The 16,298-nt window shown below is 50.3% G+C and overlaps 1 protein-coding gene across 1 annotated transcript in view; it reads right to left on the bottom strand.

The window, feature by feature from the left end:
* The window catches only part of LOC105910131 (nectin-3-like protein), a 48,098-nt gene that overhangs the window by 16,428 nt on the left and 15,372 nt on the right, over positions 1–16,298 (bottom strand). The window contains exon 2 of the mRNA XM_012838818.3: positions 4,259–4,606. Within this exon, the coding sequence (XP_012694272.2) occupies positions 4,259–4,606 (348 nt within the window). The remainder of the gene's footprint in view (positions 1–4,258; positions 4,607–16,298) is intronic.

The following is a 16,298-nucleotide window of genomic DNA, read 5'->3' as shown; positions in this document are numbered from 1 at the left end:
CAAAATTTGCTTAAGCCCCTGCCTGATGAGACCTGACACCTTGGAGAGGAAGAGAGAGAATAAGAGAGAGAGAGAGAGAGAGCACAGGAAGAGAAGAGGATAAGAGACTGATGAAAGTGTGGGGTGATCCCGAGTCTGGGCCAACGAGACTGAGAGGGGGAGAGTCTGTGAGAGGGATGAGAAATGGAGAGAGACTGAGAGGGGGAGAGTCTGTGAGAGGGATGAGAAATGGAGAGAGACTGAGGGAGAGTCTGTGAGAGGGATGAGAAATGGAGAGAGACTGAGAGGGGGAGAGTCTGTGAGAGGGATGAGAAATGGAGAGAGACTGAGGGAGAGTCTGTGAGAGGGATGAGAAATGGAGAGAGACTGACAAAACAGCGAGGGAAAAAAGAGACAATGGGAGTACAGGGGAAAAACAAGGACAAGAGACAGAAAGACAGACAGAAACGTGGCAAAAGCAGGGATGAGTCAGTTAGAAGTAAAGAGAGAGAGAGAGACAGATTGAGAGCGAGCATGGAGGAGAGAGAGAAAGAGAGAGAGAGAGAGAAAAAGAATGTAGCAGGCATTCTTGCCTGGACATACTGCATTACGGGCTAGAAGCCAGCAGCACAGATCACCTTTAAAAGAGAGAGAAAAAGCTCTCTCCAAGCACGTCAGACCAGATAAGACCCAATCCCCTCTTAACGGCCCAAACCCAAAGCCTCTCTTTGCATCTTCTGATCTGAGGTTTCTGTCCTTTACAAGCCATGTGGGTCCCACTCCCAGCCCTCGGGCTAACAGGTCACTGACACGGATACCTCAAAGTTCAGAGAGCACCGTTAAAAGAGGGAACAGAAGGACGAGATGAAAAGTCCCAGTGCTCCATCCATACTCGGCTTTGAGGCTCAGGGCTCTGGGGCTACCCCGCAGTTTTTACGAGGAGAATAAAAAAGGAGATATTAGTGCCCTCATCAAACTGCTGTCTGGGGCGGGTAAGGAACAGGGGGGCAGGGGGCGAGCGCTGGGCACGGTTCTGCGAGGGGCATTAATAAAAAGAACAGGGCTAATCAGGGCATTAGAAGCACAGGGAATGTGAGGGTGAGGGAGTGCATAAGAAAACCAATGTGTGTGTGTTTATGTATCTGTGTGTGTGTGTGTGTGCGCTTGTTCCTGTGTGCATTTATAAGACTGTGTGTGTGTGCTTATTCACGCTTGCTTCTGTCGAACTGTGTGTGTGTGTGTGTGTGTGTGTGTGTGTGTGTGTGTGTGTGCACGCGCCAATGCCGCATTGCCAGTTGCTGTCTAATTGATATTTTCAGTGGTGGACGCAGCCACGCTGAAGCTCCTAGGCTCACACGCAGCAGCTCTGCAGCAGGCAGCCCACCTCCCCAGTGCAGTTAAAATGCAGAAGAAAAGGTCACGCTCACACTTTCCCTTACCTCTCCAGCATTCCTCCATACTTCATGACTATTTCTCTCTCTCCTAACCCTACGCTCTGTTTCCAGAACATACCCTTCTCTGCACAAGCAAACATTTGTCTCCTTTTACATTGTCAGCACACAGTTTAAACAAGCAAAAAACGAAACAAACAAACTACAAACAAACAAACAACAAAACAAACAAACAAACTACTACTCCAACTCTTCCAGTCACTAAAGGACCTACAGAGGACTAAAGGTGGATTTGAATGGGATGCCAAGGCAGGGGACGGCTGTCACGGCAACACTTCAGCACTTCTCATTAGTGGACACAAAAGTTTCCCCCCGTCGCTAGGGAGCCTCGCACACACACCCTCCCAACACACACACACACACAAGCACACACACAGGATTCTGTTTAACAAACAGGCTATTCAGACTGGTGTGTGTGTGTGTGTGTTTGGGGGGGTTGCTCACCTCCTCCTGGCCTTCAGAGGTAGCTGGCTCTTCACAATAACAACAAGGGGAGTGTGTGTGTGTGTGTGCTGGAGGACACTAGAGCACTCCTGCATGGCTGCATGGCTGATAGTGGGTGTGCTCGCACAGGGACAAGCATCGCATCAGGCTTGTCTAGTTAAATGTGAGTGGCTAATTGGTTTGGAATTATGCTTGGTTGGGTGAGGAAGCTTACTGTTTGAAAAAGTGTGTGTGTGTGTGTGTGTGTGTGTGTGTGTGTTTGTGTGTGTGTGTGTGTGTGTCGTCTGTGTGTGTGTGCACATGTCTGTGTGTGTGGGTAAGAGTATGCGTGAGAGACTGAGAGATATGTGTGTGTATGTAAGTGTGTAAGTGTGTGTATGTGTACATATGTGTACACGTACGTGTATGTGTGAGAACCTGACAATGCCTTCCTGCGTGAGAATGGCTGTGCGTGTAACATTTGCACGTGAGAGTGTGCCTGATGGAGGAGGACGAGGGGGCTTACGGTGGGACGTCTGCACGCCCACCCAGGCCTGTGGACGATGAAGGCCGTAAATCTGGGCAGGAGGGAGTCCAGCCCTCTCATGTGCACACTCAAACACTGAGTATGAATCAGACACACACAGCCACAGCAGGCTCTTTAATTATAAGCAATGACACAGGGGAACTAATACACACACTTGCACACAGACATACACACACACACACACACACACACACACACACACAGACACACATACATTCACACACAGACACGCACAGACACATCTACACAAACACACACACACACAGACATACACACACCCACACATACATACACACACACAGACACACACACACTCATATGCCCACACACAAACTTAAGACACACACACTTGAACAGACTCACACACAGGGACACACTCCCATGTCTAACAGCTGGTCTGTCTGGGGTTGTTTCATCTGAAATGTTGTTGGATCAGGGTCATCAGGCTGACAGGATATGATCTATATCTGGGAGTGGGAAAAGTGAAAAGAGGAAAGCCAGCTACACAAAGCCAGCTAGTGTTTCCAGAGGCTCCAGGAGAGGGGATTTCAGGAGCGGAGGGATAGGCTCCAGACCAGCCAGCAGTAGAGGAGGAGGGAAATACAGGAGGAGAGAGAGAGAGAGAGAGAGAGAGAGACACACACACACAGATGGGAGGAGGAGAGAGAGAGAGAGACACACACAGATGGGAGGAGGAGAGAGAGATGAAGAGAGAGATGGAGGGACTAAGAGAGATACAGGAGTTGAGGGAAAGAGAATGAGATAGAATGAGGTGGAGAGAGAGAGAACAAGGGGGACAGAAAGAAAGAGAGAGTTCAAATGAGAACAACGAGGGAGAGGGGCACAGACAGAGGGATGAGAAGAAAAGAGGAGGAGAGAGAGAGAGAGAGAGAGAGAATAAGAGAGGTGGGGGAAAGGAAAAAGGTAGAGGAAAAAGAGAATAATGTCTTCCTGACGAATCTGTCCCACACACACACACACACCAGCCCAGCGACTCCACCTAAGGCATGAATCAAACAGCCGCACCCTGAATCAAAGACTACCTCTAGGGCAGGCCTCTCTAATGAGGATACCTGCTGAAGGAGCCTGGGTGGGGAGGGAGGCCATCCGTCAAGAGCACACTAAAGAGACCAGGCCGCCTTTTAGCTGGAGGGCCTCTATTGACAACTATATTTGGATCAGACCCGGACTTAATCTCTGTCTGGCTCTACCCCTGGTACACATGTCTAACTCCACCGGGTTTGGTGCCCTGTGATTTATGCTTGTTTCTCTTGGACTCAACCTGGCCACTCCGCTAACAAAAAGCACTTGAAGGATAGGCTCCTTTTTTGAAAGGGCAGTGCTATTTTATTAATTGTTTGGATTAAACTGGCCCATTTCACTTTTAGGGTACACAGTCCCCAAGAAGGCTTCAGGAAGCGCATTACAACCAGGACACTGTTTTCAACTTTTTAAATTAACTACTTGTTACAGCGGCAATAAAATAAAACATTCTCACTCAAAGGTGCAGTCTGCAATTCTGTTGAGAGCTTGTTGATATTTCAGCTCAAAAGCCAATCAACTTGCACCATTCCATGCTCTTGAAGCAATGCGTTGGCTGGAATAGTGTATGGTTCGGTCCGAGCCACTTGATTTGTTTCCCAATCACAGGGCCAGGATTGTGCATGAACACCAACAGAACGCACAGCTAGAGGACGGTGAGGAGCAATTAGACCACATTTTTGAATTTGACCAATAATCTACTGGATTACAACTGTGGGACTGCACCTCTAAGTGTTTACCCTTGGTACAACACAACTGTGACCCAGAATGCATTTCACTTCAAAGCGGCCAGCCCGGACGCTGCCTCTCCACCTACCGAGGATGTTGACGGTGGTGGAGGCCTGGGTGTTGCCCAGGGGGAAGGTGGCCACCTTGCAGGTGTAGGAGCCGATGTCGGCGAAGCCCACCCCCTCCAGCATGATGGAGGCGTCGCCGGTCGAGGGGTTGACGAAGGAGACGCGGCGTTCGTAGGCGTCGGCGATGGAGATGCCGTACTCGGGGTTGAAGACGGCCAACGTGATGGTGCCCGAGGGCAGGCGGCGCTCCCACGAGCTCTGCGTCAGGGTCAGGTTGGCGCCTACCTCCACCCGGCAGCCCAGCGTGATGTTCTTGCCCAGGACGGCGTCCACACGCTCGGGCACTGAGACCTCGCTGCTGCCCACCACTGGAGAGAGAGAGAGAGAGAGAGAGAGAGAGAGAAAGAAAGGGAGAGGGATATTTATTAAACATTTCTTTGTTACTCACATTTATATTATATTTATATCACATTGATACATCATTAAAACACATACAGAGAGAGAGAGAGTGAGAGAGAGAAAGAGAGAATGAGAGAGAGAGAGAGAGAGAGAGAGAGAGAGAAAGAAAGGGAGAGGGATATTTATTAAACATTTCTTTGTTACTCACATTTATATTATATTTATATCACATTGATACATCATTAAAACACATACAGAGAGAGAGAGAGTGAGAGAGAGAAAGAGAGAATGAGAGAGAGAGAGAGAGAGAGAGAGAGAGATGTGAGGGTGAACGAAGTGAAAACAGGTAGAAGAGGGATGGGCAAAACAATGCAAGAGTTGGAAACAGCAAAAGAGAGCGATTCAAGAGTCCATGAGGGTTCAATTGAACAGTGGAGAGGAGAGAGAGATAGAAGATAAGAGGATGTAGGATGAAGAAAACAGGAAGAGAAAAAGAAATGACAGCAATTGACTAGCTGAGAGGGAGAGAGAGAGAGAAAGAGGAAGACAGAGAGAGACTGAGACAAAGAGGGGGAGAGATTTTCAATATTTGTTGATTTATACCGAAAGTTCAAAAGCTGACATCTGCAACATCTCAGCACTTCAGCGGAGTTCGGCGGAGCTCTGTTTATTGCAAAAACCCCAGCACGTCACCCCGACTACACACAAACACAGCAAACATGGGGCCGCCTCATCTGACTGAGGTCTCCCGCAGCGCGTCTGTATTGACCCGCTCGCCTGGCAAGGCCCTCGCAATGACTCAATCGAACAAAATTTCTATGATTAAAACAATCCCTGCTGAAACAGGCCTGAAAGCTAAACCCCCCCCCCCCCCTCTCAGCCCACCCCCCGCTCGGACAGGGGCAAATTACAGTGTTGGAATATCTGCACAGGAAGCAGTCTGGACAGCGTCTCAAAAAGCCCATGAATGAGTTGCTGAATGAGTTTGCCATTGCAGTCACAATTAATACTTAAAACAGCATTAGCAGTGAAACGTTGGCTGTTGGGGAATTATGTGTGTGTGTGTGTGTGTGTGTGTGTGTGTGTGTGTGTGTGTGTGTGTGTGTGTGTGTGTGTGTGTGTGTGTGTGTTTGTGAATGAGTGTGAGGGCTGTTGAGCATGTGTGACATTCTCATGGGGTTTTGCCGAGATAAGAAGAGCAGGGTGAGGAGGTCTGCCTGGCCACCCAGTACAACACTTGATCAGTCTTAATGAGGAACACACACACACGTAAGCTCCCATAGACACACACACACACACACACACATAAGCTCCCATAGACACACACGAGTACACAAGCACAGACACAGACTTGTTAACACACACACGCACGCACGCACGCACGCACGCACGCACGCACACACACACACACACACACACACACACACACACACACACACACACACACACACACACACCTTCTCCCCAGGACACCTCTACAATCCCCACTGCTCTACGTCTGAGCGGTGAGCACCTTGTCACATAAAAGTTTTTTGGATCGAGATTAAAACGAATTGCCCCCAGTTTGACATCCTCCTCCCCTCCCACACACTTTTATGGAGGCCCTTTAATGTGTGTGTCTGCGCCCTCGCGTGCTTCCTTTGAACACAGGGGAGTTATTTGCTGAAACATGTAAACATGATTTTCTGGAGAGCTGGCAGTTTGGATAGAGGGAATGTGTGCTTAATTGTAATTGAACAAAGGTGGGGGATACAGGATAGAAAGAGAGAAAGAGTAGGAAAATGAGACAGAAAGGAAGAGAGAAAGAGAGATTGTGAGTGAAAGAGAGAGAGAGAGAGAGAGAGAGAGAGAGAGAGAGAGAGTGAGTGAGTGAGTGAGAGGGTGAGAGAGAGAGAGAGAGAGAGAGAGAGTGAGAGAGTGAGTAAGGATGGCAAACTGAGGGCATGAGTGTGGGGCAAGACAGCGCCGCCATCTTTATTCAGGCTTGTTATTGGACCACAGCACACCCTGACAAGTCCCACTGGCGCCCAGTCTTCACTGTTAGTCGGTGTGACGTGGGCTTATCTGGCCAGTGTCAGCTTGCAGCCTACTTCCAGCAAGGACTACTTAGAGAACTAGGGCTGGCAGGGGAGGTGTGTGTGTGTGTGTGTGTGTGTGTGTGTGTGCCCCCCTACAATATGGAAAAGCTGTAAGGGGAGATGTCTACACAAGCCATGCTTCGAGACCAGAAAGAACAACAACACAAAAAGTAGTAATCATTTGAGGGGGGAAAAAAAGTATTTCCATCCAAAATCTGAAATAAAGATTAAATTATAGGCTTGGTCTTGGATATGAGTGCAAACTGTTGGCTACGTTCTGGGACTGAGGCTGTTGCTCTCCCTCTCTCTATTTCTTTCTCCAAATATAAATCACTAGTGTGAGTCATTAACACACACACACGGTATATACATGAAAAGGAGCCGCCATGCTTTGACACATATGCTATTCCTCTTGTGCGCTCTGTGGGTGGCTACAGACCCCTTCAACCAATACGTATCAGGAAGCGCTTTTAGAACCCAGCGCTAAAGGGGGGGCGCTGAGGTGGAACAAGCTTAGGAGGGTTCAGACTGGGATGGTGTTTGGCAAAACACGGCGTTTAAGGGGGTAGGGGTGTATGATGTGCGGTACGGTACCTTTTACAACAGCTCTTACACCGAACTAAAGGGTGGGGAGGGGTGGGGTGGGATGGGGTTGTTAATGAGGGTTCAGATGGGGATGATGTTTGATACGGTGGCTTTTAAAGACCCGGCCCGGCCCGGCCCGTTGGTAGGCCAGGTCCAGGCATGTGTGCTCAGCAGGTCTGTGCCGGGGCCCGGCGGTGAGTAATAGTGCCGTCCGGCCGCAGACCTGCTGGAGGGGTATTTTGGGAGGCGGGCAGTGGAACAGCAGCGGCGGTGGTAAACCTCAGCTATTATATCGCCACTAAAAGGGGCCAGAGAGGCTCCCCATCCTCCAGGACTAATTGCAAGGTTGGAATATAGAAGGAGCAGAGGAGAGAGAGGAGGAAGAGGGAGAGAGAAAGAGAGGGAGGGAGAGGGAGAAATAAAGAGAAATGCAGACAGTGAAAGAAAGAAAACAGATAGATAGATAGATAGATAGATAGACAGATAGATAGATAGATAGATAGATAGATAGATGGATGGACAGACAAATGTGGTGTGTGACTTTAGAGAAAACACAACAGATACTTCACATCTCTCACGATGTAGAATAACAGCATTGGTGTGCAAGCACACACAATGAGAGATACAAACCCAAATACTTCATTTAGAGAAATACTGCACACTGCTGCCATATGGTAAGAGTAGGCGTTGGAGAGCAGGAGCCAAGACACTGTTGTTTTAAGGGCTATGTGCGTGTGTGTGTGTGTGTGTGTGTGTGTGTGTGTGTGTGTGTGTGTGTGTGTGTCAGGATGAACATGCTGTCTCCACTTCAGTCCTGGCTGAGGAGTAAGGGCAGCTGTCACCTGTCCTCTGTGTGAAGTCACACACATACACACACACACACATACACACACACACACACACACGCGCACCCTGCAGCTACCGGCACTCACACTTCAGTAGCTCCAGTGACACACGCAGGCATGTGGTCAGTGGAACCCTGAAATACCTCCAGACACAAATACCAGTCCTCATAATAGTCACTGTTAGGAGGTGTGTGTTTGTATGTCTGTGTGTTCATCACACTGTGTGTGTGTGTGTGTGTGTGTGTGTGTGTGTTGATGAGGAACAGTGAGGGCCTGTAAAAACACTCCCTCCTCCTCCTCCTCCTCCTCCTCCTCTTTGGGGCTCCGGCAGCACATACCCAAACACACCTGGCACGTCCCGGCGCTGCGTTTGCAGCACGCTTCTCATTCCTCCACCCCAGGGGCTGCCCACGGACCTGCCTGTCCAACCCCCACACCCTGCCTGGGTCCTTCCCTCACAGCCTCCCTCCCTCCCTCCAAGCCCACAGCCCTGGAGTCTACCGCTGGTACGGAGGGGAAGAGAGTAGACGAGGGGGAGGGAATGAGAGCGGCTAGGCCTTCATTGAGGCAGAGGACTGGGATGAGTTGTGTGCCTGACTTGAATGTGTGTGTGTGTGTTTGTGTTTGTGTCTGTGTGTGTGTGCGTGTGTGTGTGTGTGTGTGGGTGTTTCACCGCGGTGGGAGCAATAGAAAACACAGACAGCATGTTAAACTCTGTGTGTGAGCAAACTTGTGTTTTTTGTGTCTGTGCTAGTGTGTGTGTGTGTGTGTGTGTGTGTGTGTGTGTGTGTGTGTGTGTGTGTGTGTGTGTGTGTGTGTGTCTGTGTGTCTGTGTGTGTGTGCATGTGTGGGCTTTCACTGGCGTGGCGGGGGGTGAGGGGGAGGTTAGGGGCAGATGGCAGAGGGCTGGGATGCCATGAGTGGAGGCCAGCGTCCTGCCAGGGCCAGTGGAGCCCAGCCAAAGCACGGGGGTCGGCGAGCCGACGAGCGGAATCCTACACTCTGAATGCCGCGGGATTACAAAGCAGGAGAGCGCTAATGCCTCTGTGCTCGGCTGGTCATGCCCAGACACCGGTGACCTTAAGGGCAGTCAGAGCATAATGTATGCTACATATTGTTGTGGTCCATAGCATAGCATATCCATTGAGTCCATAGCAGGGGATTGCACCATCCCATACAGTGCGTGTATGAATGTACATGTGCGTGTGTGCATGTGCGTGTGTGTGTGTGTGTGTGTGCGTGCGTGCGCATGTGTGCGTGTGTGTGTGCATGTGTATGTGCAACCTGAACCTCTCTGAGTATGGTTCAGTCCAGGGAATGCTGATGGCCGTGTAGCCAGTTGGTCCAGTCAGGGACCAATGACATGAGAGGCTGTGGGACTAGCAGCTTAATACTCTGAGAGTCCGGTGGCGTCTTGTTGCCATTATCGCCCTTTCTTTTGTGTATAAAAAGTGACTGCACGCGCATAGTGAGAGTCTGTTCGAGCGTAGGTTTCCATTCTTTCAGAGAGACATTCTTTGAGTGCTGGCACACGGTGTCAGGTAGACGTCAAGTGAAACTGCTTGCCAAGGTCTACTCTGTGCTGTCGTCGTTCTCGCTTGAGCCTAACTGATGGTCCACAAAGCTCTTGTTCTTTTTGTAGATGGCATCCTCACTGGGGGGGTATTCAAAGCACTCAACACAATGCATTTCTATTGGCAGGAGATTAGAATCCCATTTCACAGTCGCTGCAGGGAGAGATTTTACTATAATTCTACAACAGAGAAAGCTGGTTTCAATGAGTTCAGGGAGAGAGAAAAAAAGACAAAACAATAGGAGTGTGATAGGTAGCCGATACCTGAAAAACAAAAGAGGACAAAAACAAAGGGACTGGATTTGGACAAGCTTCATAGGAGACAAAGGTGGCGGAGGAAGGAAGAAGGGGTGAGAAGGCGTGGGAAATGGCCAGGGAAGAAAGGAAGAGTGGAAACAATGAGAGAGAGAGGGAAAATAGGGCAAGGATGAATTCATGAGCAAGATATGCTCCCTTCTTTGAAGCGCGCTTCGCCTGTTTGTTCTTTCCTCTCCCTCCTGACATCACTAATTGCCACAAGCTGTTCCGACGACCCGATCGAAAATCAAAACCCTCTGCTGCACTTGGCAACCGGCATCAAACAGCTCCCCCCCCTATCCCCATCCACACACAATACCCCCCAGACCTACCCCCCCCCCCCCCCCCCCCGCCCACACCAGTCAGCTGATTGGCCGGAGTCGTGCGGCCCACCCCAGTCCTGGTCCTGCTGTGTCCCAGCTCTCAGTCCTGTTGGCTGCAGGCTCTCCTCTCCTCTCCTCTCTGCTCACCCTGTGTGTGGCGAGGCGCAGACGGGTGGTCTGTGTGTGTTGGCAAGTGTTAGTGAATGAATAAGAGGCTGTGTGTGTGCGTGTGTGTGACTGTGTGTGTGTGTGCTGGCATGTGTAAGTGAATTAGTATGTTTTGTGTTTGAGTGTGTGTGTGTGTGTGTGTGTGCTGGCATGTATTACTGAATTAGTATGTTCAGTGTGTGTTTCATCTGTGTGTGAGCTGGCTGGAGTAAGACACATCTGTGCGCGAGACTGTGTGTGTTTCTAGCTAGTCGTGTGTTACAATGTTTGTGAGCTAAAATTGTGTGTGTATGTACGTTGTGTATGCCCAGCTCTCCATCCCCAGTGCTCCACACACAGAGTGAACATGAGAGGCCTTGGACGAGGGAGCGCTCCCCGAAGAACACACATGGCGCGCGGACGAGCCTTATGAACACATCAGCCTGTCAGATGGAGCCGGAGCCTGGAGCCCGGCGCTCGGATCTCCAGACCTCCCAGCTAAGCAGCGCAGATCTCTTTCCCCGCAAGAACCCAAGTCAGGGGAGGGGAAAATGTGAGAACCCGCTCAGAAACCGGCCATCTCAGAAAACTTCAAAGAGTGACAGCAGCCAGCTAAGGATAGAGGGAAGGGTGGAGAAGGACACGTCAGGACACACGGAGGGAGAGAGAGAGAGAGAGAGAAAGAGAGAGAGAGGGAGAGAGAGAGAGAGAGAGAGAGAGAGAGAGAGAGAAAGGAAGGAGAAGTAGGAGTCAGAGGCTATTGAGATGGGAATCGACGCTCAGGCAATGACAATAAGGGCTTTGGCAGGAACCTTTTGTGAGTCAGCAAAATTGGCTAGTGTCAGCAACAAACACTTAGAGATTAGGCAAACACACACACATGCGCACGCGCGTGCACACACACACACACACACACACACACACACACACACACACACACACACACACACACACACACACACACACACACGCGGCAAAGTCATCATTAGCATAACTGTGTGCACCCGGCAGGACACGCTACACAAGAGTTGATCCACTGCATCAAACAGCGCCATTACGTCCTCACACACACACACGCGTCCCCATTACGTCGTCCTCACATACACACACATCTGTTGCCATGGACACCGTAAACAAAAGGGTAAATACCAGCGGAGAGCGAAGGCCTTTCACCGGAGCTGACAGCCGCGCGAGCGAAAGGTCACTCTCCGGAGAGAGGTGGGCCGCCCCAGCCATTCAGTTTCCACTCCGCAGTGGAGCCTCCACACACCTCACAGCGAACCGTGAAAGGCCAAATGTGTGGTTAGGACACACACGCGCTAGAGACGAGTCAGGCGGATGGCAGAACAACACAATCTATTAAATGATCTTTGATAAAGTACTTTGACGGAACTATATGATTGGATATCGGGCCGTTCTGACGGATTGTGTGTGTGCGGAAAGTGTGTGTGGACAACAGAGGAAGTGTCCGACATGAAGTGTCCTTCCCTAATGCAGCTTCAAGACGGGGGCTCCGAATGCAACCGCAAAGCTATTTGGATGGATCAGGGGCGACACTGCAGCTAATCAAAAGCAAGGAGAGATGGAGAACGTGTTCTGCTGCTGAGAGAGAGGGAGAAAATAAGAGAGAGAGAGAGAGACAGACATAAAAAGAGAGAGAGAGGCAGAGAAAAAGAGAAAGGAGAGTGAAAGCGTCAGTGGGTGAGAGAGCGAAGGAGAGAGAAAGAAAAGGAGGGAGAAAAGGACACATCCGTCCCTCCTGCTCCCCTGCTGAAGGATGTGTGCTGTGGGCTGCTCAGGGGACAGGGCCTCGGTGGGCTCCCAGCAGGTGTCATTGATTTGAGAGCCGACAATTAGCAGCCGCCCGCCACGCTCCAGAGCAGCAAACGCTCTCGCTCCCCCGACCACAATATCCTAATTGAATCTTTTCACTTTCTCTTTTTCTCTTTGCCCAGGAGGATTTCATTCATCACTCTCTCTCTCTCGCTTCGTCCTTCCTCTTTTTTCTCCCTCTCACTCTCTGTCAGAGACACACACCTAAACACACACGCACACACACACACACACACACACACACACACACACACACACACACACACACACACACACACACACACACTCACACACACACACACACACACACACACACACACACACACAAACACACATCCCAAATTCGGACGATGTGGTTTGAGTGTGGCGAGAGCTAATGCTTCCAATCATTCAGTGCTAATGGCTCAAAGCAAATGCGTGCGTGACTGATGAAAGATGCCATGGTGCTCTTCACATGACTCAGATGCAGCCCGCTGCCATGCCACGCCAGCTGAGGCCAGGCGAGGCTATCTGATACCTGGAAATGGAGCTGGCCTGTGCTCCCAGCAACAACCACAAGGAAATCAGAACCACTGATAGGGAAGAATTTGCATCTGTGCATGTCAACAGCACGGCCTCGAGCCAACCTGTATGTCTGTGCTTATGTGTGTGTGTGTGTGCGTTTATGTGTATGTGTATGTGTGCATGTGTGAGTGTGTGTGCGTGTGTGAGTGCGTGTGTGTGCGTGTGCGTGTGTGTGCGTGTGCGTGTGGTATAGCCTGCTGGGACTGCTGAATGTGCTCAGGGAAGAGTGTGTCCCTTGACACCAGCGCCCAGTAGAGGGGGTCTGTCCCAGAGCTGGCGCTGATCAGGCCCAGAATCGGGAGGATTCTGACTGCGTCCTGTGTGGCGTAACACAAAGAAGAATGCGGCCCTGTCTCTCTCTGTGTGTGTGTGTGTGTGCCCTTTTTCATGCTTTCAGAAACTAACCCCTCCCTCTCTCTCCTCTCCCTCTCTCTCTCCCACTCTCTCTTTTTCAAACTCTCCTGTCCACTCTTTGTACTCACTCTCACTCACTCTTTCTCTCTCTCTGCCTCCCTGCCTCCCTCCCTCCCTCTCTCTCTCCTGTCCACTCTTTGTACTCACTGTCACTCACTCTCTCTCTCTCTCTCCCTCCCTCCCTCCCTCCCTCTCTCTCTCTCTCTCTTTCTCACTGTCCCATCCACTCTCTGTACTCTCTCTCTCACTCGTCCACTCTCTGTACTCTCTCTCTCTCTGTACTCTCTCTCTCTCCCTCTCCCATTCTCACTCCATCCATCTCTCAGTCTCTCTGCCCTTCTGCCAGGCTCACACAGTCAGCTATAGTCAGCTGCAGCCTGGGCAGGCACACACTAGTGTGCATTTGGAGAGGTGCTGGTGCTTTCTGTTCTTTCTAACTCTCTTTCACACACACACGCACTCACACTCACACACACACACACACACACACACACACACACACACACTTTCTCTCTCCCTCTCCAGTTCTCTCTTACTGTCAGGAGAGAGGCACTGTTCTCTGTTCTGTCTCACTTTCTCACCCTCACACTCACACACACACACACACACACACACACACACACACTCACACACACACACACACAGGCAGGCAGCATTCAGGACAAAAGGTCGTGCTCTACCCTGGGATCCCAAGCAGCGAATAGAATTAATTTGCCTACTTGTCATGTTTGAGGGGGAACAACATCGCTACTTCAGCTTTTGCTGTTGCTGTTGCTGCACCCCTTCCTCTAGTCACCAGCGAGACCTCGGTCAGAAAAACAAGAAGCCTGGTGGGAGGGGATGGGACGCAAAACTGCAAGTCATTAAGAGGTTCCCACTTCCCAGATCTAGAAAGGTTCATTTTGTTTCTGAAAGGTAGCAAAAAAGCGAGTGTATCAAAGTTCAAGGTCTCATGTCGACCTCGGCAGAGTGTGATGGTGTCCTGTGGGTGGACGTCTTGGTGAAAGAGCTGGTATTCCAGCGAGCAGAGAAGCCGTGCAACAACAAACAACTCTGCTTCTTCAGGAGGGAGTTGGCCTCGTTTCTTGACAAAACCTACACAAACTTACAGCAGTGCCAGTTAAAACAGACAGGGCGATGACCTCACAGCAGACATAACCTCAAACAATCATTTCCCCACACGACTCTTAAAGCCGACTTCAACTCGCTAGTTTCTCATGTGAACGAGTCATCAACGTCTCGCGTGGGAAGAGGGCAGGCACTGGGAGTTGGGGAGTTGAATCGGCAATATCTTAAATGAAACGTGGATCAGAGTGGAGAAGATAGATGGGCGGGTGAGCGTCGTAAAAACGGCACAAGCTCGTCTGGAGAAATAAATAAAAGGTTGACGATCTGAGCCCTGTCTGACAGGGAGGTATTTAACGTAGGCCCCGAGCCCCGGGCTGGGCTGGGCTGGGCTGCTGTCCCACCCCCTCCACCCCCAGCCTGTGCGTTCAATTTTAAAAGTAAGGATTTGGCACAGGGGATTGGCTAGATTTACCGCGTGCGCCCCACTTTCTTGAAGCGCCCCCCCCCCCTCTTATCTCCTAAACCACCTCCACCCCTCCCGAAACACCATCACAAGAACTCAGTCCCCCAACAACAATGGAGTGTGAGGCTTGAGGAGGAGACGGACAGCAGTAGCTTTAGAACAAAAAGTGGTTCACAAGCACCAAGCGAGGAAACAGTTAGCCTATGACTGTACTTTAAAAACCGCCAATTAGGGGGAAGAAAATACAAGGAGAGGGAGGAAATGGGACATAATTAGGGGGAAAAGAAGACGAAGCAAAAAAGAAAAAAAAGGTTAAACCAACAATTTGGAAGTGTCTGGCCTACATGCCGCCGGAGTTGCCCTTTGCATTCGGGCAAGACAGGAAGTAGAAGAGTTTGTGTCTGCGCTAGCAGGTGTCATGTCCTGTCTGCTGCTCCTGGAGTGGCTCGTACATGGCTCTCTGCCGCTGGGATGCTGGAGGTCCGGCCGACTACAAACGAGAAGGTCACTCGGGTACAGGGAGGTTTGAAGGGGGGGGGGGGGGGGTAGTACAAAGTGAGGGAAAAAATGAAACTTAGAGCTTCAAAGAATAGGTCATTTCATGGCATCCCATACTCAGTCACACACGTGAGCACATACACACACACATAAGTGCACACACACACACACACACACACACACACACACACACACACACACACACACACACACACGCGCGTAAGCACATACACACACACACATACGGAATGACCCCGGGCCATGGATGTCAGATTACTGTTCTGCCCTAGAAAGTGATTTACTGTTAACTTGTCAAATTGTTTGACTCCTTAAAAGCCTTCCACAATAGAGGGAAACAACCATTCTGACCTGTACGGATAACAGTCTACACTGATACGGAGCCCGGGGCAAAACCAATGACTTATTACACTTTCATGTTTTTCCTCTGCCCTCACCCAGAGTGTGAAAAGCGTGGAGCATACAGAAGTTAATGGCAAACCGATCAGCTTCCTTCCAGGAATTGTGAGCGGGAGGGTGAGGGAGCGGTTAATGCAGTTTACTCAGACCGTTGGTAAACACGCACGAAACAAACGTTGTTAAGAAACAGGAAAGCGGTCAGGTTGAAGGAGGGTACAAGCGCTCTTTTCACAATCTGTTGCCTAAACAGAGTGTCAAAACCGGCTACACAATAGCGTGCATATATACACACACACGCACAAACAAATCCCACACACTAATAAACACAGGCGACCACCGCCACACATCCAATTCCTCTCCGATTTCTCTGAACTGTCAAATTCGATTGTGATCATCGCACAGTGAGAAAACTGTAATCGATACTGTTAGCACACTTGGTATGCTGAAGGGTTACATCCCTTGCGTGAGGTTAGGAGGCCAACTGATAACCACACTGCCCTTGCCGTGACGCAAGCGACCTTCAGATGTGTCCAGTGGCCAAGTCTTCTAGCCTGAT

Source organism: Clupea harengus, chromosome 9, assembly GCF_900700415.2.
Source record: "Clupea harengus chromosome 9, Ch_v2.0.2, whole genome shotgun sequence".
Lineage (NCBI taxonomy): Eukaryota > Metazoa > Chordata > Actinopteri > Clupeiformes > Clupeidae > Clupea > Clupea harengus.
The sequence above is the reverse complement of the archived record's forward strand: the minus strand, read 5'-3'. Positions and strand labels throughout refer to the sequence as shown.